At 45.8% G+C, this 20,083-nt stretch overlaps 1 protein-coding gene across 5 annotated transcripts in view; it reads right to left on the bottom strand.

Moving 5' to 3' along the window:
* SIL1 (SIL1 nucleotide exchange factor) overlaps window positions 1-20,083 on the bottom strand; it is a 100,706-nt gene that overhangs the window by 57,612 nt on the left and 23,011 nt on the right. For 4 of the 5 annotated variants that reach the window (XM_029998177.2, XM_029998180.2, XM_041119367.1 and 1 more), the window contains 2 exons: window positions 19,246-19,360; window positions 15,892-16,027 (listed from right to left, as the gene is read on the bottom strand). In XM_029998177.2, the coding sequence (XP_029854037.1) occupies window positions 15,892-16,027; window positions 19,246-19,356 (247 nt within the window). In that variant the 5' untranslated portion in view covers window positions 19,357-19,360. Of the gene's footprint in view, window positions 1-4,599; window positions 4,861-15,891; window positions 16,028-19,245; window positions 19,361-20,083 lie in introns of those variants that run through there. The other variant, XM_041119368.1, reaches the window with a different exon arrangement.

Here is a 20,083-nt window from a genome sequence, read left to right as displayed (position 1 = left end):
CCCAAGTGCATTAATGCCAGCACAGCTTCATGGTTCCCATGTGCCAGCCTCAGAGTTGCATTTGCAACAAGTCCAAGATAACAATGCTGGTGCCGTGGCATAAAGGCTAGTCCGAGACTTGCAGCTTCCTCAGTGAAAAGTTGAAAATGCCCTTTTATTTGCAGTTTTCACTCAGAAGGAACAGCATAACCTTGTCCCAGCTTTGGAATAGAAATCAGCTTGTGGAGGAAGCCTGCAGGGGCACGACCCTGGGCTGCAGACTTGAGGGCAGGAGGGTGGCTCTGCTCTGCTATGGATTCTGCACTCGCAGAAGAACTAAATCATTACAACGGCCAGAAATGTCCCTCGGGAAGGAAATCCTCTCAAAGATAAATCAATAACTCAGTGTAATTTTAGCATGCAGCCAGGAGAATTTACATTGCCAGGAAGTCTGAGAGCTCTGCCATGGAGACAGAGCCACAGCATCATCGAACGGCCCTGCAGCGGTCCCCTGCACAAGACCTCACGCTCTGGGCATTTACTGCAAAGCCAGGAGCCTGGGCTCTGCCATGCCAGGACCTCTATGGACCCAAAACAAAACAGCAGCTGCAGGGATGTGGTACGGCACAATTCCCTCGCGACAAACCTACCTTTCCCCGGCTGCATCCCAGCTGCCCTCCTCCGCAGCGGCGTGGCTGCTCTCCACAGTCATGGCAGCACTGGCAAATGCTCCTGGATCTTACAGAGTAAGAGGCATCCAAATATAAAGCGTGAGCTAAAACAAGCACAGGGGGAGTGCTACAGCCACAGCCTTCACCCCCTGGCCAGGGTTACAGGGGTTCTCACCAGCCAAACCATCCGCAAAATAAGGCGAGACAGTGATATGCTGCAGCACACTGTGATTAATGAGACTGCAATTTACGCAATTATATTAATGCAAAGTACACTTGGACCAATAAGTTCAAGGAAACTAATGACACTTTACAGCACAGTTCAACACTGAGCAGTAACTCTAGCAAAAAGAAAAAAAAAAAAGGCCCCTAATTATTCAGTAGTTGTTCTCCTCCCAGATTTTCAGGGTCAGCTTGGAGGAGGAAGGTGGCCTGAATTATATTTTCGTTTCCAGAACATCAACAGAATCGCTAACTAAAGTTCCAGCGGCAAGGTCAAAGCCTGCCCATAGTTATGCATGCCAACCCCCTCCCGACTGCCGGCTCCAGCAAACGGTGGCACCGCTGCACCCAAGAAGATCTCAGGCTGCCTGTCCCCTCTGTGAGCATGTTTAAAACACCCGCACTCTGTGCTGCTCCTCCAGAGACATGGTGCCAGCGCCTCCGCCATCTTTTTGCTCTGGTCCCCAGCATGGATGGATAAACTACAACAACCAATTCCTTAAAAGCTAAAACTGGCCTCCATGAAGCGCAGTGTGTTTTACATGTCTAGGAGTTGAACCTTACTGAAGATAAGCCCGACAAGCGAACACCCCAATCCAGCTGGCAGCAATTTACTGTATATCCAGACCACCTATATATTGCGTATTGTCGCAACCAAAGCAGCCAGTAGACATGGAGCTTGTGCTGCCAATGCACAGAGGGCTTGGAAGCAGCCTGCCCGCAGGCAGGTCAAGCAACAAACACGCCCATACCTGCCTGGAGAGCCCTGGAGTGGGACTGCTCACCACCCTGCTTCACATGAGCTTGAGGCACATGCAAACCCTCCTTACACAGAAAACTTCTGTGGCTGCTCTTTCTCCTTTGTGCTTTTAGGACTTGCCATGTGTATACACACGCGTGGTCCTCTGTCCTCTTCAGTGTGCACTTTTCCCCCACTGCAGTCCACCTGGAGTAATGGATGCATTTTGGAGCACCTGTGCTGGCCACAGTCATGTCACCCCTCACACCCTCCTCTAGTCCCAGCAAGCTCTCAAACAGATGTGCCCCATGCTCCACCGATGCTGATGTGCTCTGAGAGCCTATATCTGCAAATCCAACTTTACAGCAGCTATAGATGTGGTCTGTGTTTCCATATTATTTTGAGACTTGGACTTTGCACCTCAGAAATGCCAAGATCTGCTAGCAGAGCTGATCCAAGGGGCAATTTCAGAGCTCATGCCAGCACTGATCCAAAGAGCTGGATGACCACCCCAAACAAAACCAGGACAACCTGTTATTCTCCTACGATGCAGAACACGAAGTGGCCCAAACCAGGGCAGAACAACTCCATGAAGACAACACAAAAAAGGAGACCTCACAAGCATACCTCCATGTCCAATATAAAACGAAATTCAAAACCAAAATTAAATGAGCGGTCACAAGTTCAGTGTCTCAAGATTGCACTCACGGGCTACAAGCTAGCAAAGCTCTCCCGGTATCTTCCAGGCTCAGCAGCAGCATCCTGCAAGAGGGAACATGCAAAAAGCCAACCCAGTGATGATTGGGAAGACACATATAAAGTAGTCCATCACATGGCAATCTGCGTGCACCCAAACGTCCTGCAACACAATTTGAAATCAATAGCAAGACTTCGAAACCTTCAACCACACAGTGAAATATAAAGAACACTTGTAATATTGATTTTAAAAGAGCCTCAGAGAAGACAGTTGCAAAGGAGTCTGAGAAAGCAAAGCAAAATGCCTGAATTGAAGCCTTTTTTTCCTCAAAAAGACATTAATAATGGATTTTCAATGCAAGAAGAAAAACTGAAACCCACACCAGATTCTCCTGGTAATAACAGCTTTCTGCAAAGCCCAACTATTAATGTAACAGGGACGTCCATCAATCAAGCGCGCAGAAAGTACTTTGAGAGCTAAAAAAGGAGCAAGCAAACATCTGCTTTTGGCAACTTAAATTTTGCCCTTAAGCACAAAGAACATAAATTATCAGAAGGTTGGGCTTGAACTCATTTTCTTCCATCCTGGAGAGCTAAATGCTGAGGACGGGGGTAAAGGTACACAAACACGCTGCCGCTGTGATTTGTGCTTGACAAAAAATGGGAGAAACAGGCATAATTTAATTTGTAGACTGAGGAACTCTTGAAAAAAGCCAGTGCCATTCTCAGCTCCAACAAGGCAGCCAGCTCCCAACAGCGAACAAGTAACAACACCCGCAGCAAGGTGACAGTGAACTATTCTTTGAGCTCGCAGCTTTAGCAACCACCTTTCTGTAGTGAAGAAAGTTCTTGTGAACCCTTCTCCATCCTCAGCCTGTCCAAGACTGTCCACACGCTGGAGCGGTACCAGGGTGGGATGACAAGACATGCAAACTTGCTCCAAGATGACAGTCGCATCCCTCCTCGCTGCGGCTCTTCTCTTCCCATTGCCGCACACTGCCCGCAGGAGGCTACGGTGATCAAGGCAGGTCACCGGTGCCTGCATTTCTCAGTGCTCTCATCAAGTAACGCTTCACATTTTGGGTCTGTCCATCCACCCAGAGAAGCACTGACTGGGGTGTCAGCAGCAAACCTGAGAAAATCTGGATTTACACCAAAAAACCCAGCTGCCAAAGAAAGTAATTGGGGTGCCCCTATGCCTCCAATATTTCCTCTTTTTTAAAACACAGTAGGTCAAAATAAGTGCTGGAGATAATGAACAGAATTTACCGATTCAACCAGAAGAAGCTGCAGGCATCACTGTAACTAAGTCTTAATAAATTCTGAAGAGTGACACTATAAAATGACATTACGGAAGTCTGTATTTATTGTCTCCCCCTGCTTTCTGTATCCAAGGTGCTGCGTTACACTTAGTAACAGTTTTTCTCCCCAGCTACCAGTGTTGCAAATCCTGCCTGACACCTGACAAGCTACCCATTGGGGTTAACCCACACCAAATACACGCATCTCCACCCAATATAAAGCTTTGGTGGTGTGAACAGGGATAAATGATTAAACCAGTAGTGCCCAGGCGATGCACAGGAGAGTACAGACCATCTGCTCGTCTCTCAGGTGTGCTGGTTCCACAGGGCTCACTGCGATGCAGCAGGAGGGTATTTTTGTCCCTGCTCCGCCAACAGAAGCGATGCAGACAAGGAGCAGCCATTGTAGGAAGGCACCTTCACGCACAGCGATGTTTCAGAGCAGAAGCACGCCGAGAGCGGCCAAGCACCACTGCCGTGCAGTCCCCAGGAACGCTGCCGGGCTGCACCACAGAGCAACCCCATCAGCAAGCTCCTGCCCGGCGTCACTGCAAGCCCTGTGCAAGGCATTGGGAGGTCCTCTCGTTCCTCGTGACAGAACTGCAGGAAACCTTCCCGTTCAGGGTTCCCAGCTCCGCTACCACTGCGACACGCGCTTCAGTGACCCTGTATCTGGCTTTTAGACAGCAGATACAGTCTTTCTCCAGCGTGGTCTTCATCGAGTGTCTTGCTTTACCTGTTTGTATAGTATTCCTAAGCCTGCAAGATCACCTTTGCGCTCAGGCTGTACATCGGCAGTGCCTTGGGTATCACCCCAGCCCTGTCTGCATCATCTGCACTGCAGAGGACACAAAAGAAATCATGTGAACCATCTATAGTCCTCTTCAGAAAAAAAAAAAAAGTCAACAAAAAAACCCACACACAAATCAGTTCATCAAGTATAGCAGAGAGCAAACTGTAAAAATAGTCAGTGTAGGTGGTTTGACCTAACCTGAGGACATTTGTTGGAGTGGATGAAGGAAAGCGTATACATTTCCTCCTCATAAAGCGGTCACATTAACACCTTTGACTGACACAGCTTGATTTGGAAGACCCTTGGCTCTTCCTCCTCTCCTGTTTGCCAGCAGACCGGGCTTTCCCTGCAGGCGGCAGGGTGAGGTATGAGCTCTCCTCTGTCTGCAGCCTCACTCTGCTCCTCCTTCAGGACATGTCCTTTCCACTTCAGGATGTAATCCAAAGGTTTTGAGAGCATCTGGAGAGATCAAAGTGGGTAGAAAGATGATTAAAACAGGGGTCAACTGAAAAGCCCCCCCGCTTATCTTCCAGCAAAGGCTCTGGCCCCTGGGGTGCCTTCACTCCAGCCTCCGGCTCCTGGCTCCAGCTGGTCTCAGACATTACTTTCTGCTGCCTCTCTCCAGAGAATTCTTCAGCAACTCTTCCCACGTTTGCTCCATTCAGATTTCAGCTGATGTTAGCAAGGGGGAACAGTCAGCATCACCACCAGGATTTGCAGCTCCTTCACCACGAGATCTTCTGTCTTAAAAAAGGCACTGCCATACAGAGTCACAGATCAGTTGAGGTTGCAAGACACCTCTGGAGATCATCCCATCCAACCCCTGCTCAAGCAGGGTCACCTCAAGCAGGATGCCCAGGACTGTGTCCAGTTGGGTTTTGAAGGTCTCCTAGGATGGAGACTCCACAACCTCTCTGGTGGAGCACACCTGCTCCAGTGTTCAATCGCCCTACAGTAAAACAGATTTTTCTACGTTTAAACAGGATTTCTTCTATTTCAGTTTTTGCTGTCGAGGCCGCTCTGAAGGGCAGCACACTCTACAGGTGCAGTAGCCACTCCTCCCAGCTTTATATCATATAGTCTGTAAATACCTTCACAATACCTGTAAAAACCTTCACAATTTGCTACCTCGTTACAGCTCTAGCTAATCGAGATACAGAGAGGTCTAATCATTTTTGCATATTATCAGCTGCAAAACAGTGAGATAACTGTAATTAGTAGCAACCTGGTTAGCAGGTTAAATGACAGTATAATTAATGAAGAACAGGTGGGCTTTGTTTCAAATAGGAAAAGCAGCAGATTATATCAAAACGTAAATGTATCTTAAAATACACAGTCTCGGTGATAACTTAAAGGTGCTTTTAGAAACACCACCAGACAGAAACGGAAAGGTTTCGCTTGGGCTGAATGACAAATCCTAAAAATAAAACCTGGTCTGAGGTTAAAATGTAAATTGTTGATTAGATCTATTTATTCACACCCTGCAGTGATGGGAGAGACATGCAGCTTAATGTTTCTTCTTTTACTTTGCAGGATCATAGGCACATTCCTGTTATTGCCATTGCCGCTTGCAAGGTCTTTGCAACCCTGGGAGATCTCCAGCAGAAGAACAGAAGAAATACCAAGTGACAGACTGCATACATTAATTCAGTATTCAGATAACATCCTGTTGCAAGTGAATGACCCAAGCAAAACTTCCTGCGGTCTTAAGGAGCAGGCAGAAAATCAGGAAAGAGGAAAAAGAATCTCTGGACTGAAGAAAGATCTTTTGAATCAGAAATGTTATCCTTAATTAGAATTTCCAACACCACCACACTTACCCCTTCCAAAATGTAAACACATAATAAAAATTTAAACTTGAATATAGTGTTGTAAGAGTTCTTGCAATAAATGGGAATTAGTTCTACAAAACATCAAGACAGACCCAAGGAGATTACATTTCATTCCCAAGCTTATGCTGGTAAAGCAGAGCTGGAATAACAGAGATATATTTATTTTTTTAACTCAGAAGCTTCCTTGAGATGCTAAAGGAAGTTGTTTCAGTAAAGCAGAGACATTTGTTTCAGTGTGCATTCAAGTAAGAACAAATGCAAAACAAGCTTCTAGACCTCAAGAAATATCAAATAGCTTTTTTAATTTACCTCCCAAATTCATTGTAGATTCTAAAATGAACGGAAGGCACAGATCAGAGAAAATGTCTCACTAAATCAGGCCAGCATGATGGATATTCAGAGTTTTCCTCAGAAGAGCAAGGTGCTTTTAAGACAGAATAGAGGAGGCAGAGCACATGGCTCTGAAAAGCGTTTGTGGAAAAAGAAGATCTGTTGCTAGTGTGACCCTACACATAAACATATGGAAAAATTAGGAAAAAAAAAAAAAAAAAAGCAGCACGTGCAGCCCCATCTGAGTAAGAGCACTAATTTGCAGGCATGAACTGTGAAGGACCAGGATGAAATATTCCTCACAGGAGCCATTTGACTGTGTGCTGACTGCCTGAAAAAAATAATCTGACTTTGTGCTCACCCACCTAGAATCAGTTTTGTAGAAATTTTAGTAAGCAGGGTCTTAGCCCATGGGGGAGACTGAAGGAAGGAACAGCCAGAGCAAGACCATGGGGGAAAATAATTTCTTCCTAATTATGAAAAAGATAATGCTGTGAAACTGTGTTTTAGTGACGTACGTGATCTACACTGAACACCAAAGAAAAGGAGGGTTTAGCTCCCAGAGCCAGGTGTTTTTGTAACAACTGTCAAACACACACCAGGGACCAAACCCACAAGCTCCCAGAGCATATGGCCACATATGTGTCTTGGGAAAAGGGTTCAGAAATGGTCATTCTGGCCACAGGCTGTATGGTACTATAGTTCTGTGTGGGCTAAACGGCACTTCTGCTCCAAGAAACGTTGAGTCAAGGCAGACAGTCGGGATGCAGAACCAGTGACATTAAAGGGATGGATGTGGAAGGAACTGGAAAGATGGTGCATCCTCTCAGCGATGGGGCAGACCACCTGCCTCCATCACGGCCAACCTCAGCCAGCAAATGAGATAAAACACAGGAGAGCAGTCTGAAAACACAATGTCTGCATTATATCAATAGGTCAAGGATTAATTTATGAGATTACATAATAAAATTGCAAATTTGGGGGGGGGGGGGGGTGGAAATCAACTCTGCAGGAAGGCCTGATCTCCAGAGCTGCCAACCTCTCCAAGAGTGTGTGGTCAAAATATGTCCGACAGCAAACCCAGCCCCATGCTCCAGGAGCAGTGCTGCTCTGCTGTCATGCCACAGGCCAGGAAATAATTTCCAAACCAGGAAAATAATTGCTCTTGGAGCCCTCTGTCACCAAAGAAGAGAGAAGGACGGCTTCAGGTAATCGGGAGGTGCTGAGCTCTGCTGGCACAAGGAGCCTTACCCTGCAGCTCAGAGCTCACAGTGTGCAGCAGCAGCTGGATGGCTCACCTGATCTCCAGCATCTGTGATAGTGCTTTGGTGGGAATTCAACACTTTCCCGGCCACAGGAGCACCCTCCAGGGTTTCGTGGGGATGGAGGTCCAACCCGTGGCTAAGCAAGCACACATTACAATGCCTGGAATGCTTGTCCCACAAAACAAGATCATGCATTTGAAGTGTGAGAGGGTTGCTCTGATTATATTTGGTCAAACCTTCAGAACCATTTAAATGACTCTGGAACCCAAGCTACACTTTTTGAAAAACACTTTCCCATAATACCCAATGAAAATGTTGGAGCCAAGGTCCTGGTATGGCTTGCTTGCTCTGGAAGGAGGAGGGAAGATACTCAAATTGGAAATTCAAAATAACCAAGGCTGGATCCACTCCCAAAACATCTTCCAGGAGGAAAAACATTTTTCTTCCAAAGCACTGTTACAAGCTTGAAATAAATGTGCAGACTGTTAGATAAAGACAGAGATAAAAATAGGCCTGTTATTAAATACCTCTTCTTTAATGAGGTTCATCCTTCTAAACAGTCACATGAAGGTTATTAAAGTTATTGCAGAAAATATAGCATGCTTGCACATAAAAATCATAGCAAGATATTCCTCATCACCCAGCACACATTTAAGCATCTCTCAGCAGCTCACATGCTCACAGCATCCCTGGCTTGGCAGAAAGAAGATAAAAGAGAAGAATAAGAGATATCTTCTCTGGGAAACAGTCTCTCTTCTTTCAAAGCACTTTTTCCCCTCCAAACAATGTAAATTTAACCATGTAAATGATTCCCACTGCTTATGTCTACTGCTATACAGCTGATACATTTATTCCCTTCGCTAATGCTACACTTACAGTAACACCAGTCAGAGCATCATTAAAGCTAAGTTCGAAAATATTTTGAAAAATGCAGCCTAACTTCCTCCTGTTGCACAAAAAAAGCCACTTGACTCTCAAACACCTCCATCACCTGGTTTATAACCACTTTAAATTAACCTGTAACACACTGCGGAGCAGAGAGTCATACATGCAGGTAGCAGGAGTCACGGTTTGTCTCGTGAAAATACATCATTACACCCTTGTTTCAGTTATGCCCAACATCCAAGCCCATGTCCATGTGTTAAAGAAGCTGCAAACTTTTATCTCAGCTGGTCAGAAGCGTAATTAATTTTTGGCAGTACGTGCATCACTGCAGACTTTTATAACCAGCTTGTTTAATGAAACCAGTAACACCATGGCCAGTAAGGGAAAGTATTCACCCTGACACACCGAAAACCCATCTCAGCCCCACTCTGCTTCTAAACCTGAGCAATCCGGGTAGTAAATTTAGAGTTTTTTCTCATGAACTCTGGTGCTGCCAGGATACCGACAGTTCTTGAAACGACAGAAGACAACAGAAGTTTTCTCTGCATTTGGGGGGGGGGGGCGGAAATTGGCTTCCAGTTCATTTCACAAATACTGAACCCAATACCCTCACGGATGTGCTGGGAAAACAATGGCTGCAAAACCTCCCAGGTCATGAAGAAGCAGACAGAAAACACAGGGAACAGCCCTGAGTCAGACCAGTACCCGGCCACGCTGAACATGTCGCACTGAGTGGCACCTTGCCGCCTATCCCGCCACTCCGAGAAGTGCTGCGCTGGGGCTGGGCACAGCCACCAACCCCTGCAGTTCTGCGTAATTAAAACCTGCAAGTTAAGTGTAGTGACATGCAACAGTTCATTTCTGCCCAGTTCCCAGGAATGATTTAGTACCAGGAGCTATACAGTTCTGAGGTCTTACATTATCAAAATTTAAATATCTATATACTGCATATACAACACGCTACAAAATATATAATCAAAATCGCATTAATACACTTGTCAAATTAGAGGTGCAGAGTGTTTTTTATAAAGTGGGAGGGTTTTTTTTTATTATTTTAATGTGCATGTTCAGTTACTGGCCTATAAATTTCTGTTATTTGCTACCATTTTCCCATTTCTTAGTGTGAATGACAAAGGCTCTGCAGCTCTGACCTCTCCTGGAAAAAGTCAGCTTTGTGCCCAAGGACCCAGCCCACTAACATTCATGATTTGTTTCATGAGTGTTTCAACTACACAGGTCCGAGGCTACAATGCTCCCAGCATCACCTACACTGGCATCTCATCAGGATGCTGGCAGCAGCTCCCGGCAGCTCACCGTGCTGGGGACAGCCAGCCCACACCTGCCTCACAGCCAGGACGCCGGACCGCTCACTGTGCAGTGCTGCAAGCCGTTGTCTGCACATTGAAGAGACGGCTTGACAAGGACCAGGTGTGCATCCCTGGTGGGTGCCCTCCAACTCCCCAGCTCAGGGAACCTGCCAGTAAAGAAAACCCAAGTGGATAATGCAGAGCAAGGCTGGAAACAGGTAACAGCACTGGCCTCATCTGCACAGCTGAGCCAGAGGGAAAGATGCTCGTACAGACAATATCTCCATGTCCAAGAGCTGGCATCCTTCAAACACACCCTACTCAAATAGCTGTTTGAGATGCCGCCTGTCTGCACGCTGTCCGAGCGTCTCTTGAGCAGTCCCAATCCTGCCCTCTTACCAACAACAGGCAGGGACACTGTTATCCCTCTTACACGGATGAGGACTAAGGCACAGAGACTCTGCTTTACTTGACATGCCTGCCCTCCAGTGCCCCACACCAGAGCCAGAAGTGGCAGATGGAGCTTCAGCCCTGGCACTTTTGCCAAAGAAGGCTTTCAGCGTAAGGAGGAATTAAGCACAAGCCAGCGTTAGGGAGACGATGCATCCTGTGATGTGAAGGTGAGAAGTCAAGGAAACCCCACAAGGATAGGGAAGCTGAGAGAGTAGAGCATGAAGGCATGTGGTAATAAAAAGGACAGGCACAAGATATATTTAAGATATCAAAAGCCTCGTATGCAAGAGGTCAGATGGAAAACAAGCAGAGGAAGAGCTACTAGTGGCCATAACTCTACCTCCAAGCACTGAACATTTGCAATTGCTCTTGAGACTGCCTGGGCTTTCCTACCTGCTGTAATCACCCTGCAGCTCTCCCTGTTGCTGGCCAGAGAAAATTATAACAACTCCACAGTCGAGATTTTCCCCCTCTGCACATCAGTAACAAGTTATTTTATAAAGAGACCTGGAAAAGAAGCATTTCATCTAGCATAAATGAGGTTTTTAAATCCCATTTGCCTTCCCTCTTCATGCAAAGCTGTGCTGATCTTATGAGGCTCCTATTTCCTGGATTACACATGTCAAGCTTTGCAAAAACGAGCATACCCTGGTGGTTTAATGCCGTATTTCACAGCCCTCTCTCAACCATGCTGACATAAATATTTCAGAGACCTGCACACAACTGTTTGAGTTAGGTCTAGGTCACCGAGAAGCCAATGGTTTGGACAGATTCATTAATTCAGCAAAACAATTAGCAGGAGCCAGTGTAGCTCAGGAGATCCCAGTGAACAGCAGGAGCAAGATACCCACCAACAAGGTGTAAGGAAATCCTCGCCAGTCACCACGTCACCCACACGGGCTGTGGGACAGGCCCTGGCATGGGACTCTTGAGCCAAAGGGATCCCTCCTGCCATTACCTTCTCCTCCCCGCTTTAAAAACCTCTTCTTAGCTTATCGCAGTGCTGGCTCATTCAGCCACTGAAATCTCCTGAAAGACAAAGACTGGCAATGAAACTGGACTGAATTATTCCCCATTCTGAGTCCTGTTCTTTCCAAAACCACAGCAAGTCCTTCAAAGCAGCTTCTGAAATTACCTCCCTAACGTGAATGCTTTCTTTGAGAAGAAAAAACACGTGTTTTCATATGTGTAAAACCTTGTTTGTGCAGCAAATGAGACAGGGGAAGACCTGAGACAAGTATGAACAGCAAAGACAGCTACTAACAGAGAAAGCAGCCTGAGGATCCTTGGAAGCTGCAGCCATGGATATTTAAATGCTAAGCAATGTATCATCAGCTCCCCGCTGAATGTAAGATGGTTTCATCTTTGCAGAAGCAGCAACAAGAGCATGCTCACATCAACTTTGCTCTGGCAGTTTGATCAACAGCAGCAGTCATGTCTTCTTATTTTTTAACTGCAATATAATTAGGCACTTAGGAAAATTACTCTGAACAGTACAAATGCTATAGAGTAACTGCAGGTATCAGCACAGAGCTCTGCAAGCAAGAAGTTTAACCACAGCTAAAGGTACAGGCCAGCCGAGCTCCTGTAACACATGCTCTGCCTCAGTAGGTACTGAGACATGCTATCCAAACCTGAGAGGAGATTCAATGGTGCAACATTTCAATCGCCAATGCAAGATTTTGCTCCATTTCCCCAGTCTGCAGGGAGCTGCTCTGGACCAAAGGAAACCTTTCTGTGCCCCACTGTTGGCTCCTCTCAAGTGGAAAGCATGCAGAGTAGACTGTAAATATTTTGGTATTTTGGGCAGATGAGGTTCTCGCTTGGTCCACCTGGATTTGGAAACTAGACACGTTAATTGCCAACTTCAAACTGTCAGCTGAGAAACCTGCCAGCAAGTTTCTGCCACATCAGGGAGTAGGTAAATGCTGCTGCCACAGAGGTGGACAGAGCCCATCTGCAGCACAGCACGGGCTCCCCGCAGCACTGGTCACTGCTAAGAAGATAATTAACGCCCTTTTTCTTTCCCAGTTAAACCCTTGCCTCTTATATCCTTTTTCTTAATCTTCACAGCAATATCTTCCCAGAGGAGCTACTTCTGACCCTAATGTCAGGTGGAAAATCTGTTGGCCAGTGATATGACTAGCTGGTCAGAGCAATCAAACTTTCAATCATCATCAGGAATGCTAAACAAAATAGAGGAAAATAAGGTACCCAAATAACAAAAGTAGGTAATTCCCAGGAAATGAAGCATTCATGTGCTCTAGGATGTTGCGTGGCAGATTTGAGGTCACCTGAAAACATGGAAGAAATGCTTTTATATAAAGAACCCCCAAGAAAACTGTCAAACTGGTGGAGAAGACCATCAGCACCATCCAATCCTTCCATTCATCTCTGCCATCCCAAAGACTAAGGATCAGCCTTTGGTTGCCATAACCATCTGGCGAGATCACCTTGAAAAGTGGTAGGGTGTTTCTGTGTGCTGACAGACTCACCTCCATGCACTTGACAGAGCAGCAACAAAAGCAAGTCACCACCTCTGCTACGTTTCTCTGAGATCTTCCAACTCACAAGAGTACTATCACCTGGTAAAAGTGCATTCAGAAAGGAAAAAGACATCAGAGGAAGCACAACTTCAGAAAAATTCTGTGTCTGTGGTGGAACAGTTACCTGACCACAAGAAGTGATCTGATCACGGGTGTGAACATCCATTCTGAGGACATTGCAATCCTACTCATTAAAACCCACACAGCCTGCAAGTTCCTATGGATGCCAACCAAGAACAGAACAAAAAGCCCCAGAGATGACTTCACCATTTCCTCAGACAATACCAAAAGAAGTAAAATAATAGAGGTGCTGGAGGGCTTTCCAAGGCGCACATGTCCTTTCTGTCTAACCCAGCTGCGCCTGGTGCATTATTTAGTGCCAAGTGAGAAAGAAGCAATGCCTAACAAAGTGTTAAAGGACTTTGTGAAGTTTCACCAACCTTTCCACAGCCCATCAGCTTCCCAGCTAGCTGGCAGAAGAGACAACTGATCTCCTTGCTTCCAGATTACAGGCGGCAGAGCTCTTAGGGTAACTGTCTCTCTGTGTTTGCATCCAGCTACCTCCAGCAGCTTGAAGCGTGCTCAAAGTGCAAGAAAGCACTTGATCAAAATCCAGCTCACATTGTAGGCAGCAAGGGAACAACCGCACAAAGCAGTGTTACATATACAATAACAATTGAATTTGGTGGAGGGATTTGACAGGTTACAGGTTGATGACACTGCTGCAGTCTCGACGGAAACATGGTTTGATGCAATTAGCAACAGAGAATAGAAACACAGCAGAGCAAAACTGGAAATACATGTATAAAAGATGAGCAACTGCAGAACTGGACAGAAGCATAAAAATCCTGTGTTGAGCTCAGAACAGGAACAAGATGAAACAGGAGCACGATGGGGAGAAACGCAACTCTGAGCTCCCTTCCACTATTCAAAATTGAAGATCCAGACTTTAAATCAAAACATTTGCTTCCCCTGGAGAGACTGGCCCCTTTGCTGCAGGGATCCAACAGAAGACAGCATGCAGGCATCCTGGAGAGGCAGGCAGCAGAAAGCAAACTTCTGAGCACTGTGCTGCCGTTCACTTTGGCCTGTGCTGAGCACACACCAGCCAGGACTCTGCTCGGCTACGAGCGAGTGAAATCACATCAGAGAACATTGGAAGACGCAGAACCACCAGATTAGACACGCTGCCGATGTGTGTGCCTCTGCTAAAGGACTGAAAGGCACATCCCTCGTGCAGCCATGCTGGCTGCTTCCCTCGTCCTGTGGGTCAATTCCCTCCCCAGCACAGACCTGTGCTAGCAAGGGGGAAACCCTCAAGCTCAGAGGCCATAGGAATGAGCTCGTGGCGGTAGCAGGTTCCCCAGCCTTGCTTCAGGTAATACACATGCTAAAAGTGCGAGTCACAGTCCACACACAAGATTTCGCTACAGAGAAACCCACAGGGGATGAAAACCCAGGCTGGCAGCGGGAGACCAAAGACGACTCCTCTTTCTGACATGTCTCTACCCAAATCTGCACGTACACCTGAAATGAGGATCCGTAGTGGCTAGACGATGAGGCAGGCCACCACTTAAGCCTTTTACAAGAGTAATTGAAATTCTTCTCTTCTGCGAATGCTAACAAGCTCCCTACTTCCACAAGCCCTTCACTGCACAGGCCCAGCCTGGAACTGCTACAAAAATAAAGCAGAACAAGACACCTGAGCAATGGAGAAGGTGCTTCTGAACAAAACTGGCAATGACGTTTATAGTGACTGCAAGTATATACGTATTCTGCTTCCACAAGGGTGGTGGAGATGCGCCAGTCTGAATACTGAACAGCGGCAGCACACGCCTTCCATACATAATGGTACCAAAATGGAATACAAGTATATACTGGGGCTTTTGCTAGACATTCATGTTATACAAAGATTTACATTTGGAACAGTTGTTCTGCTATATCTGGCAGAAATTTCAAGACAAATGGATCCCATATTTATTCATTCAATGATAACTGAGCACAGGATAAAGCTCTTTTAAATTCAAAGCACTTTATAAAAATTAATTACTACTTAGTTCACCCTTCTGAGGTGGGAAGGTATTACACCTGCATATACATGAGGACACCAAAGCACAAGTGGATTAAATACCTTGTTCAAGACCCCAGAGGCAGGCTTACTGATCATCCTAATTGCTGAAATAAGTGTGCACACATGCATCTGTGTGTGTGTTTAAATGGGCTTATCCTCTCCAGAGCCATTCCCAGCACACGGGTTTTTGCAGTGAAGCCAGCCTACTCAGTTGGTGTCTTCTCACCATACGTGTCCCATACACGTCTAATAAAAGATACCAGCCCAAAAAAAGGGAAGAGGGTTTTTTTGTGGCATGTGTGGATAGGGATAAGAGCTGGATTTCAAACACCCAACGAACAGAAAGCCCATTGTTAAAAAGCTGTGTAGTGTTACATTGATGGTTCTTAATCAGATTGCCACTGAGCAGCATTTCACCAGCCCACACTGGAGCACAGCAGACCTGGGATACCACATGCCAACAAACGTTATAAAATCTGTCCCTTGACAAGCGTACAAAGAGAGAAAGGGCTTCTGAGCTAGTGAGGGAGACACATCACCACCTACAATGTGACTGGCAGCCCACTCGACCTGCTCCAGTGAACTGAAAACACTTTAGCAACCGCTCCCATTGCCAGCCGGTTCGGTGATGGTCTCTTGTCCCTGTATTGGGTCATTGGGTCCATACCTCTTTGTCTGAACACCAGCAAAAGAATACATCGTCATGGGAACAAACAGGTATTTTGAGTTTCTGCAAGGCTTCTGTCAGTGCTGTCAGGTGGGGTTTCAGAAGGATGCTATAATTAGTCATCAGCACGTTACCTGGACGGATGGTTTGCCACTGATGTGTGGGGTAAAACACTTCCAGGTCTTCAGGATCAGCATCATCTTCTGTTATCGGCTCTTTCCCACTGTCATCTTTTATGTCGCTCTCTTCTATTTTTGTAAGGGCAAACTCCTTTCGGATAGAAAAGATTCAGCTCATTAGCAATTGCATCTGAGTAATTTAGTGCCGGCTGAGAATACAAAATTTTTTCCCTCGCCAGCAGATTTTTTTTTTTTGACATCCAAGATTCTTTCCACATGGTTAAATTTAGATTTAAAGTATATTAAAGGTTAAACATGCATAAGTAGCATGACATTTGTGCTGAACAAAGCAACGCAGCTTATTTCCTATTCCAATGCAGGCTGCAGGTTTAAAACAAGCTTTCACAGAGCCTCACCTATATTACAGTCGGAACCAGGAGCCCTGACTATTACTAGGGTTGTGTAACGTTGTAAGACCCCGTTTTCCCTTTTCTAAAAATATGTCAAACTTTTAACTTTTTCAGCTGAAATTTTCCACGCAAGTGGAACGCCTCAAGCATTGGGGTTTTTTTTTCTTAAATGCACTTATTTCAGGCTTGGAGAAGATTTCAGCTAAAATAGTTCAGCTATTTCCAAAATAGGACACGGGGAAAACACACCGAATTGCCCACACGATAAAAAAGCGAGCATCCTTTTCTCCACCCATTCCCAGTGTCCTCCAAGTCTTTTAAAACAATGAGGCAGCAATTTAATTGCCACCTACGTTGCAAGTGCAGCACGCGAATGGCAGAGGTGTGGTAGATCAGCTAGCACGAGTGGTACGACATTACGCAAAGGAAAAAACAAGGATGAAAAGCAGGAAAAAATCTTTGCTGTGAGGGAAACCTCGCTGTTCACTGGAAAGTCTCCCTAGGGAGCTGGTGGGAGTCATGTAAAACTGCAACAGATAAAATTATTGAGAGCGCATAGTAAGTAACGACCTCGTACTATCTTACACCTGGCTATTAACTGCTCGGGAAGCAGGTCTTTGCTACTCCGGTTTTCACAGGAACAGATAAGCTAGCCCAGGCTAATCATCCAGACAGCTCAGTTTCTGTTGCAGGGAGTATTATCAGCTTCTGATATCGCCAAGAATGCCACCACTGAATCATTTCAAATAACCAGCCTATAGGGAAAGATTGTTCCTCATTGTTGGCAATTAGAATAAGAGTTACAGCTCACTTCATGAAGTGTGTTGATATTAATCCTTAGAATGTTTTCATATGGAAAAAGAAGAAGTCAATTAAGAGGTTAACTGGAAATTTTAGGCCATGTTCTGCCTTCACTTCTTCCACTTCTTGGAAAAAATGCATGCATATTTCCTGGCAGAATCTGGGTGCTTTCCATATAAATATCCGTTACCCAGCCTAGGAGAGTGTTTTCTGAGCAAGAGAAATGTCAGCCTGAGAAAAACACGTACAATTAGCAACGACAGTGGTAACACATGAAGATAGTTGACAAACCTATAGAATGTTTTTATTTTATCTGTCAAAAGGGATTGAAATTTCGGAAATACACTGGAAAGCAGAGCTTAACTCCTGCTTTCACGTAGTGCATCAGAGGCTTGAAATTGTTAAAATTATGACAAATGGTTAAAGCTCAGTAACAATCATAAACATAAAAAGCCAGGTTCTGCAGATGAAAATCAATGTTAACATTTTCTGAGCCAAGACTCCACAGGACTAAAATAAATGAGTCAGAGCAGTTATTACTTAGCTTATTTACGCTGCTATATTATTATCCAAGAGGGACTTAACGATACAGGCTATTGTAAATTTACCAACAGGCCTCCAAGTGTTGTATCTGTTGAAACACATAATGGAGACAGCTGATGTTTACTGGCTCTGCTTAAGAGAAGTGTCTAAATGTTCAGTAAGGGTAAAAGGGTGTGACTTGGTTCACTTAAATGTTAATGCCACTGCTTGGCCCGCAGCTGCTTTGCAATACCCCATTTTCATTAGTATTTCTGGCAAAACCGGGCAACAACACACAAGCAATTCTTCATTTATGCAGAAATTAGGTAGAAACCTGTTCAGTTTGTTTTCATAATTAAGACAGTAGAAAGAACGAACAATGGAAATTCCTTAAATGCAAAAAGCCTCCTTGCTTTATCAGTCTGAAATCAACTGCAATAAGCTGAAAAGCCTCAGCAGGGAGGGTTTGAGACAATCTGCAGTCTGTTTGCAATAAAGGAGGGGCATGGCCACCATGGAGCCGTTGTAGCGGGAGTGCAGGAAAAGGTGTTGGGAGAGTTAACCACACATTGCATTAATCCTGTCTGAACCTCGGTGTCAGGCTGCCTGCCAATTCAGGCAGGTATCACTGGGTGGCTGTCCCAGTGCTTGTTCTTCAGCTGGGATGACTGTGCTCTATCTCCAGCCTCCTCCCCTCCCTCCCTGAAATAAAGACAAATTATCTCATTGTTACATGACTCCAGGTGGGCCCAAGGCGCTGGTCTACAGTGCTTACATTGTCAGCTGTCCCTTGTATTTGCTCTGGGTAATAGCACAGTCCCCAGACAGTTGCATCACACAACCAACAGAGCAGCAAGCTGCAATGCAAAGGCAGGAGCGAGTGCCCAGGGACGTGGCATCCAGTGATCCTCTACTCCAGTTTTGCTGGGGGACCCCCTGTTTTAAGCCACAGCATTAATTAAACTAAAAACCCACCACTCTTTACCACTCAAGCTTTCTCAAGGAAGCTTTCCAGATCTGCTAATTTAGGGGGGCCTAGCACCTGGGGCTTAGCAGCAGAATCCAAACCAGGGGAGTTTTGCACACCTGTACAAGTGCAAAGGGACAGACAGCGACCACTCACCTCAACTGCAGCTTCAGAACAACACTGCAAGTACCAAAATCCACGCACATGCAAGGACCTGAGAGGGTGCTCTTCTAAGCCTGACTCACTTGCAGTGACTCAACAGAGGCACAGCTAGGAACATAACTGAGGCCACCTCTTCCCATCTTCTTGCCACTAGACCGCATAATTAGCTTTGCCTCTTGCCACAGTAGGAACGTGTGACAACTCCAAATAGAAAAAGTGACATCTAGCAAACAAGAGAGCTGCCCAAATTGCACTGTGCCTGTTGCAAACCCTCTGGATTGAGCATATTCTGGATTTCCTGGGGTGAGGCAAGCGGTCTCAAGAAAGAAGCCCTTCTGAAATGTTGTTATTGAAGGCCCACTGTCAAGGAGAGGTGATTCACCAACTGCTGCTACATTCTGCTTGGCCCTACAGAGGGATCAGGTAAAGCTGTCGCCCCACCAGAAACTCCGGTGGCTGGACAGCCCTTTGTGAGCGAAGCTTTCAGCCAGAGCAGCCAACACTTACAGGAGCTCTGTTGCTTAGGCTTGACTGGGAAAACACCACAGAAACCACCAAGACCAGCAGGTTGACTTTGGCAGCAGTGGAGAGGAGACTGGCCCAGTGAGACATTGCCATCAGCCTGAAATGCAAAGGAAAACAAAATGAACAATATTTTAGTCCACATTTTCACAGGTTTCAGCATTCTTTACACGACATTTTGCAACACAGCAGGGGTTCAGGGGTGCAACACCACAGGAAACAGAACACCTTGAGGTGTTAGTGCATGGGTCTCATCAGGGGCAGCCAACAGCAAGAGGTACCGATTTTACTGCTAATGGAGTTTATGACAAGGAATGACAAAAGTAGCTTATATTGACCCCACAGGGGCTTATCTCTCTCCTGGAAAACACAATGAGACCAGCAAGTCTTGTTTAAAATCACTGTGTTAGTGCCATGGATGACAACTACAGGGAAAAATAAAAATCAGTGCAATCCTGCGAAGGCTTTTTATGCCTTTGCCTCATTTTAAGCACAGAAGTAGCTGCATTAATTCAAATTAAACAAAACTACCAGCCATTAAAGGATCAGGAGTTTATCTAAACCCATACATAGGTTTTTCTTGAGGAAAACATTTTGCAGAGGTCAACAAGGTGTACTTGGTCGTTCCTACAGCACAAGACTTTCCCTGCTGCTCAAAGTGCCAGCTCACCCAAACTGTGAGCCCAGGAGCTGGCTTTGCCTGCGCTTGCAGTGGACCATGAAGCAGTCCCATGGCATACAGCTGCCCCGACTGACTACAGACCACGTACTGAACTCGAGAGGGGGGAAAAAAGAAGGGTCCTCCTCTTGTGGCTGCCAGTCA

Source organism: Aquila chrysaetos, chromosome 22, assembly GCF_900496995.4.
Source record: "Aquila chrysaetos chrysaetos chromosome 22, bAquChr1.4, whole genome shotgun sequence".
NCBI classification, from domain to species: domain Eukaryota; kingdom Metazoa; phylum Chordata; class Aves; order Accipitriformes; family Accipitridae; genus Aquila; species Aquila chrysaetos.
The sequence above is the reverse complement of the archived record's forward strand: the minus strand, read 5'-3'. Positions and strand labels throughout refer to the sequence as shown.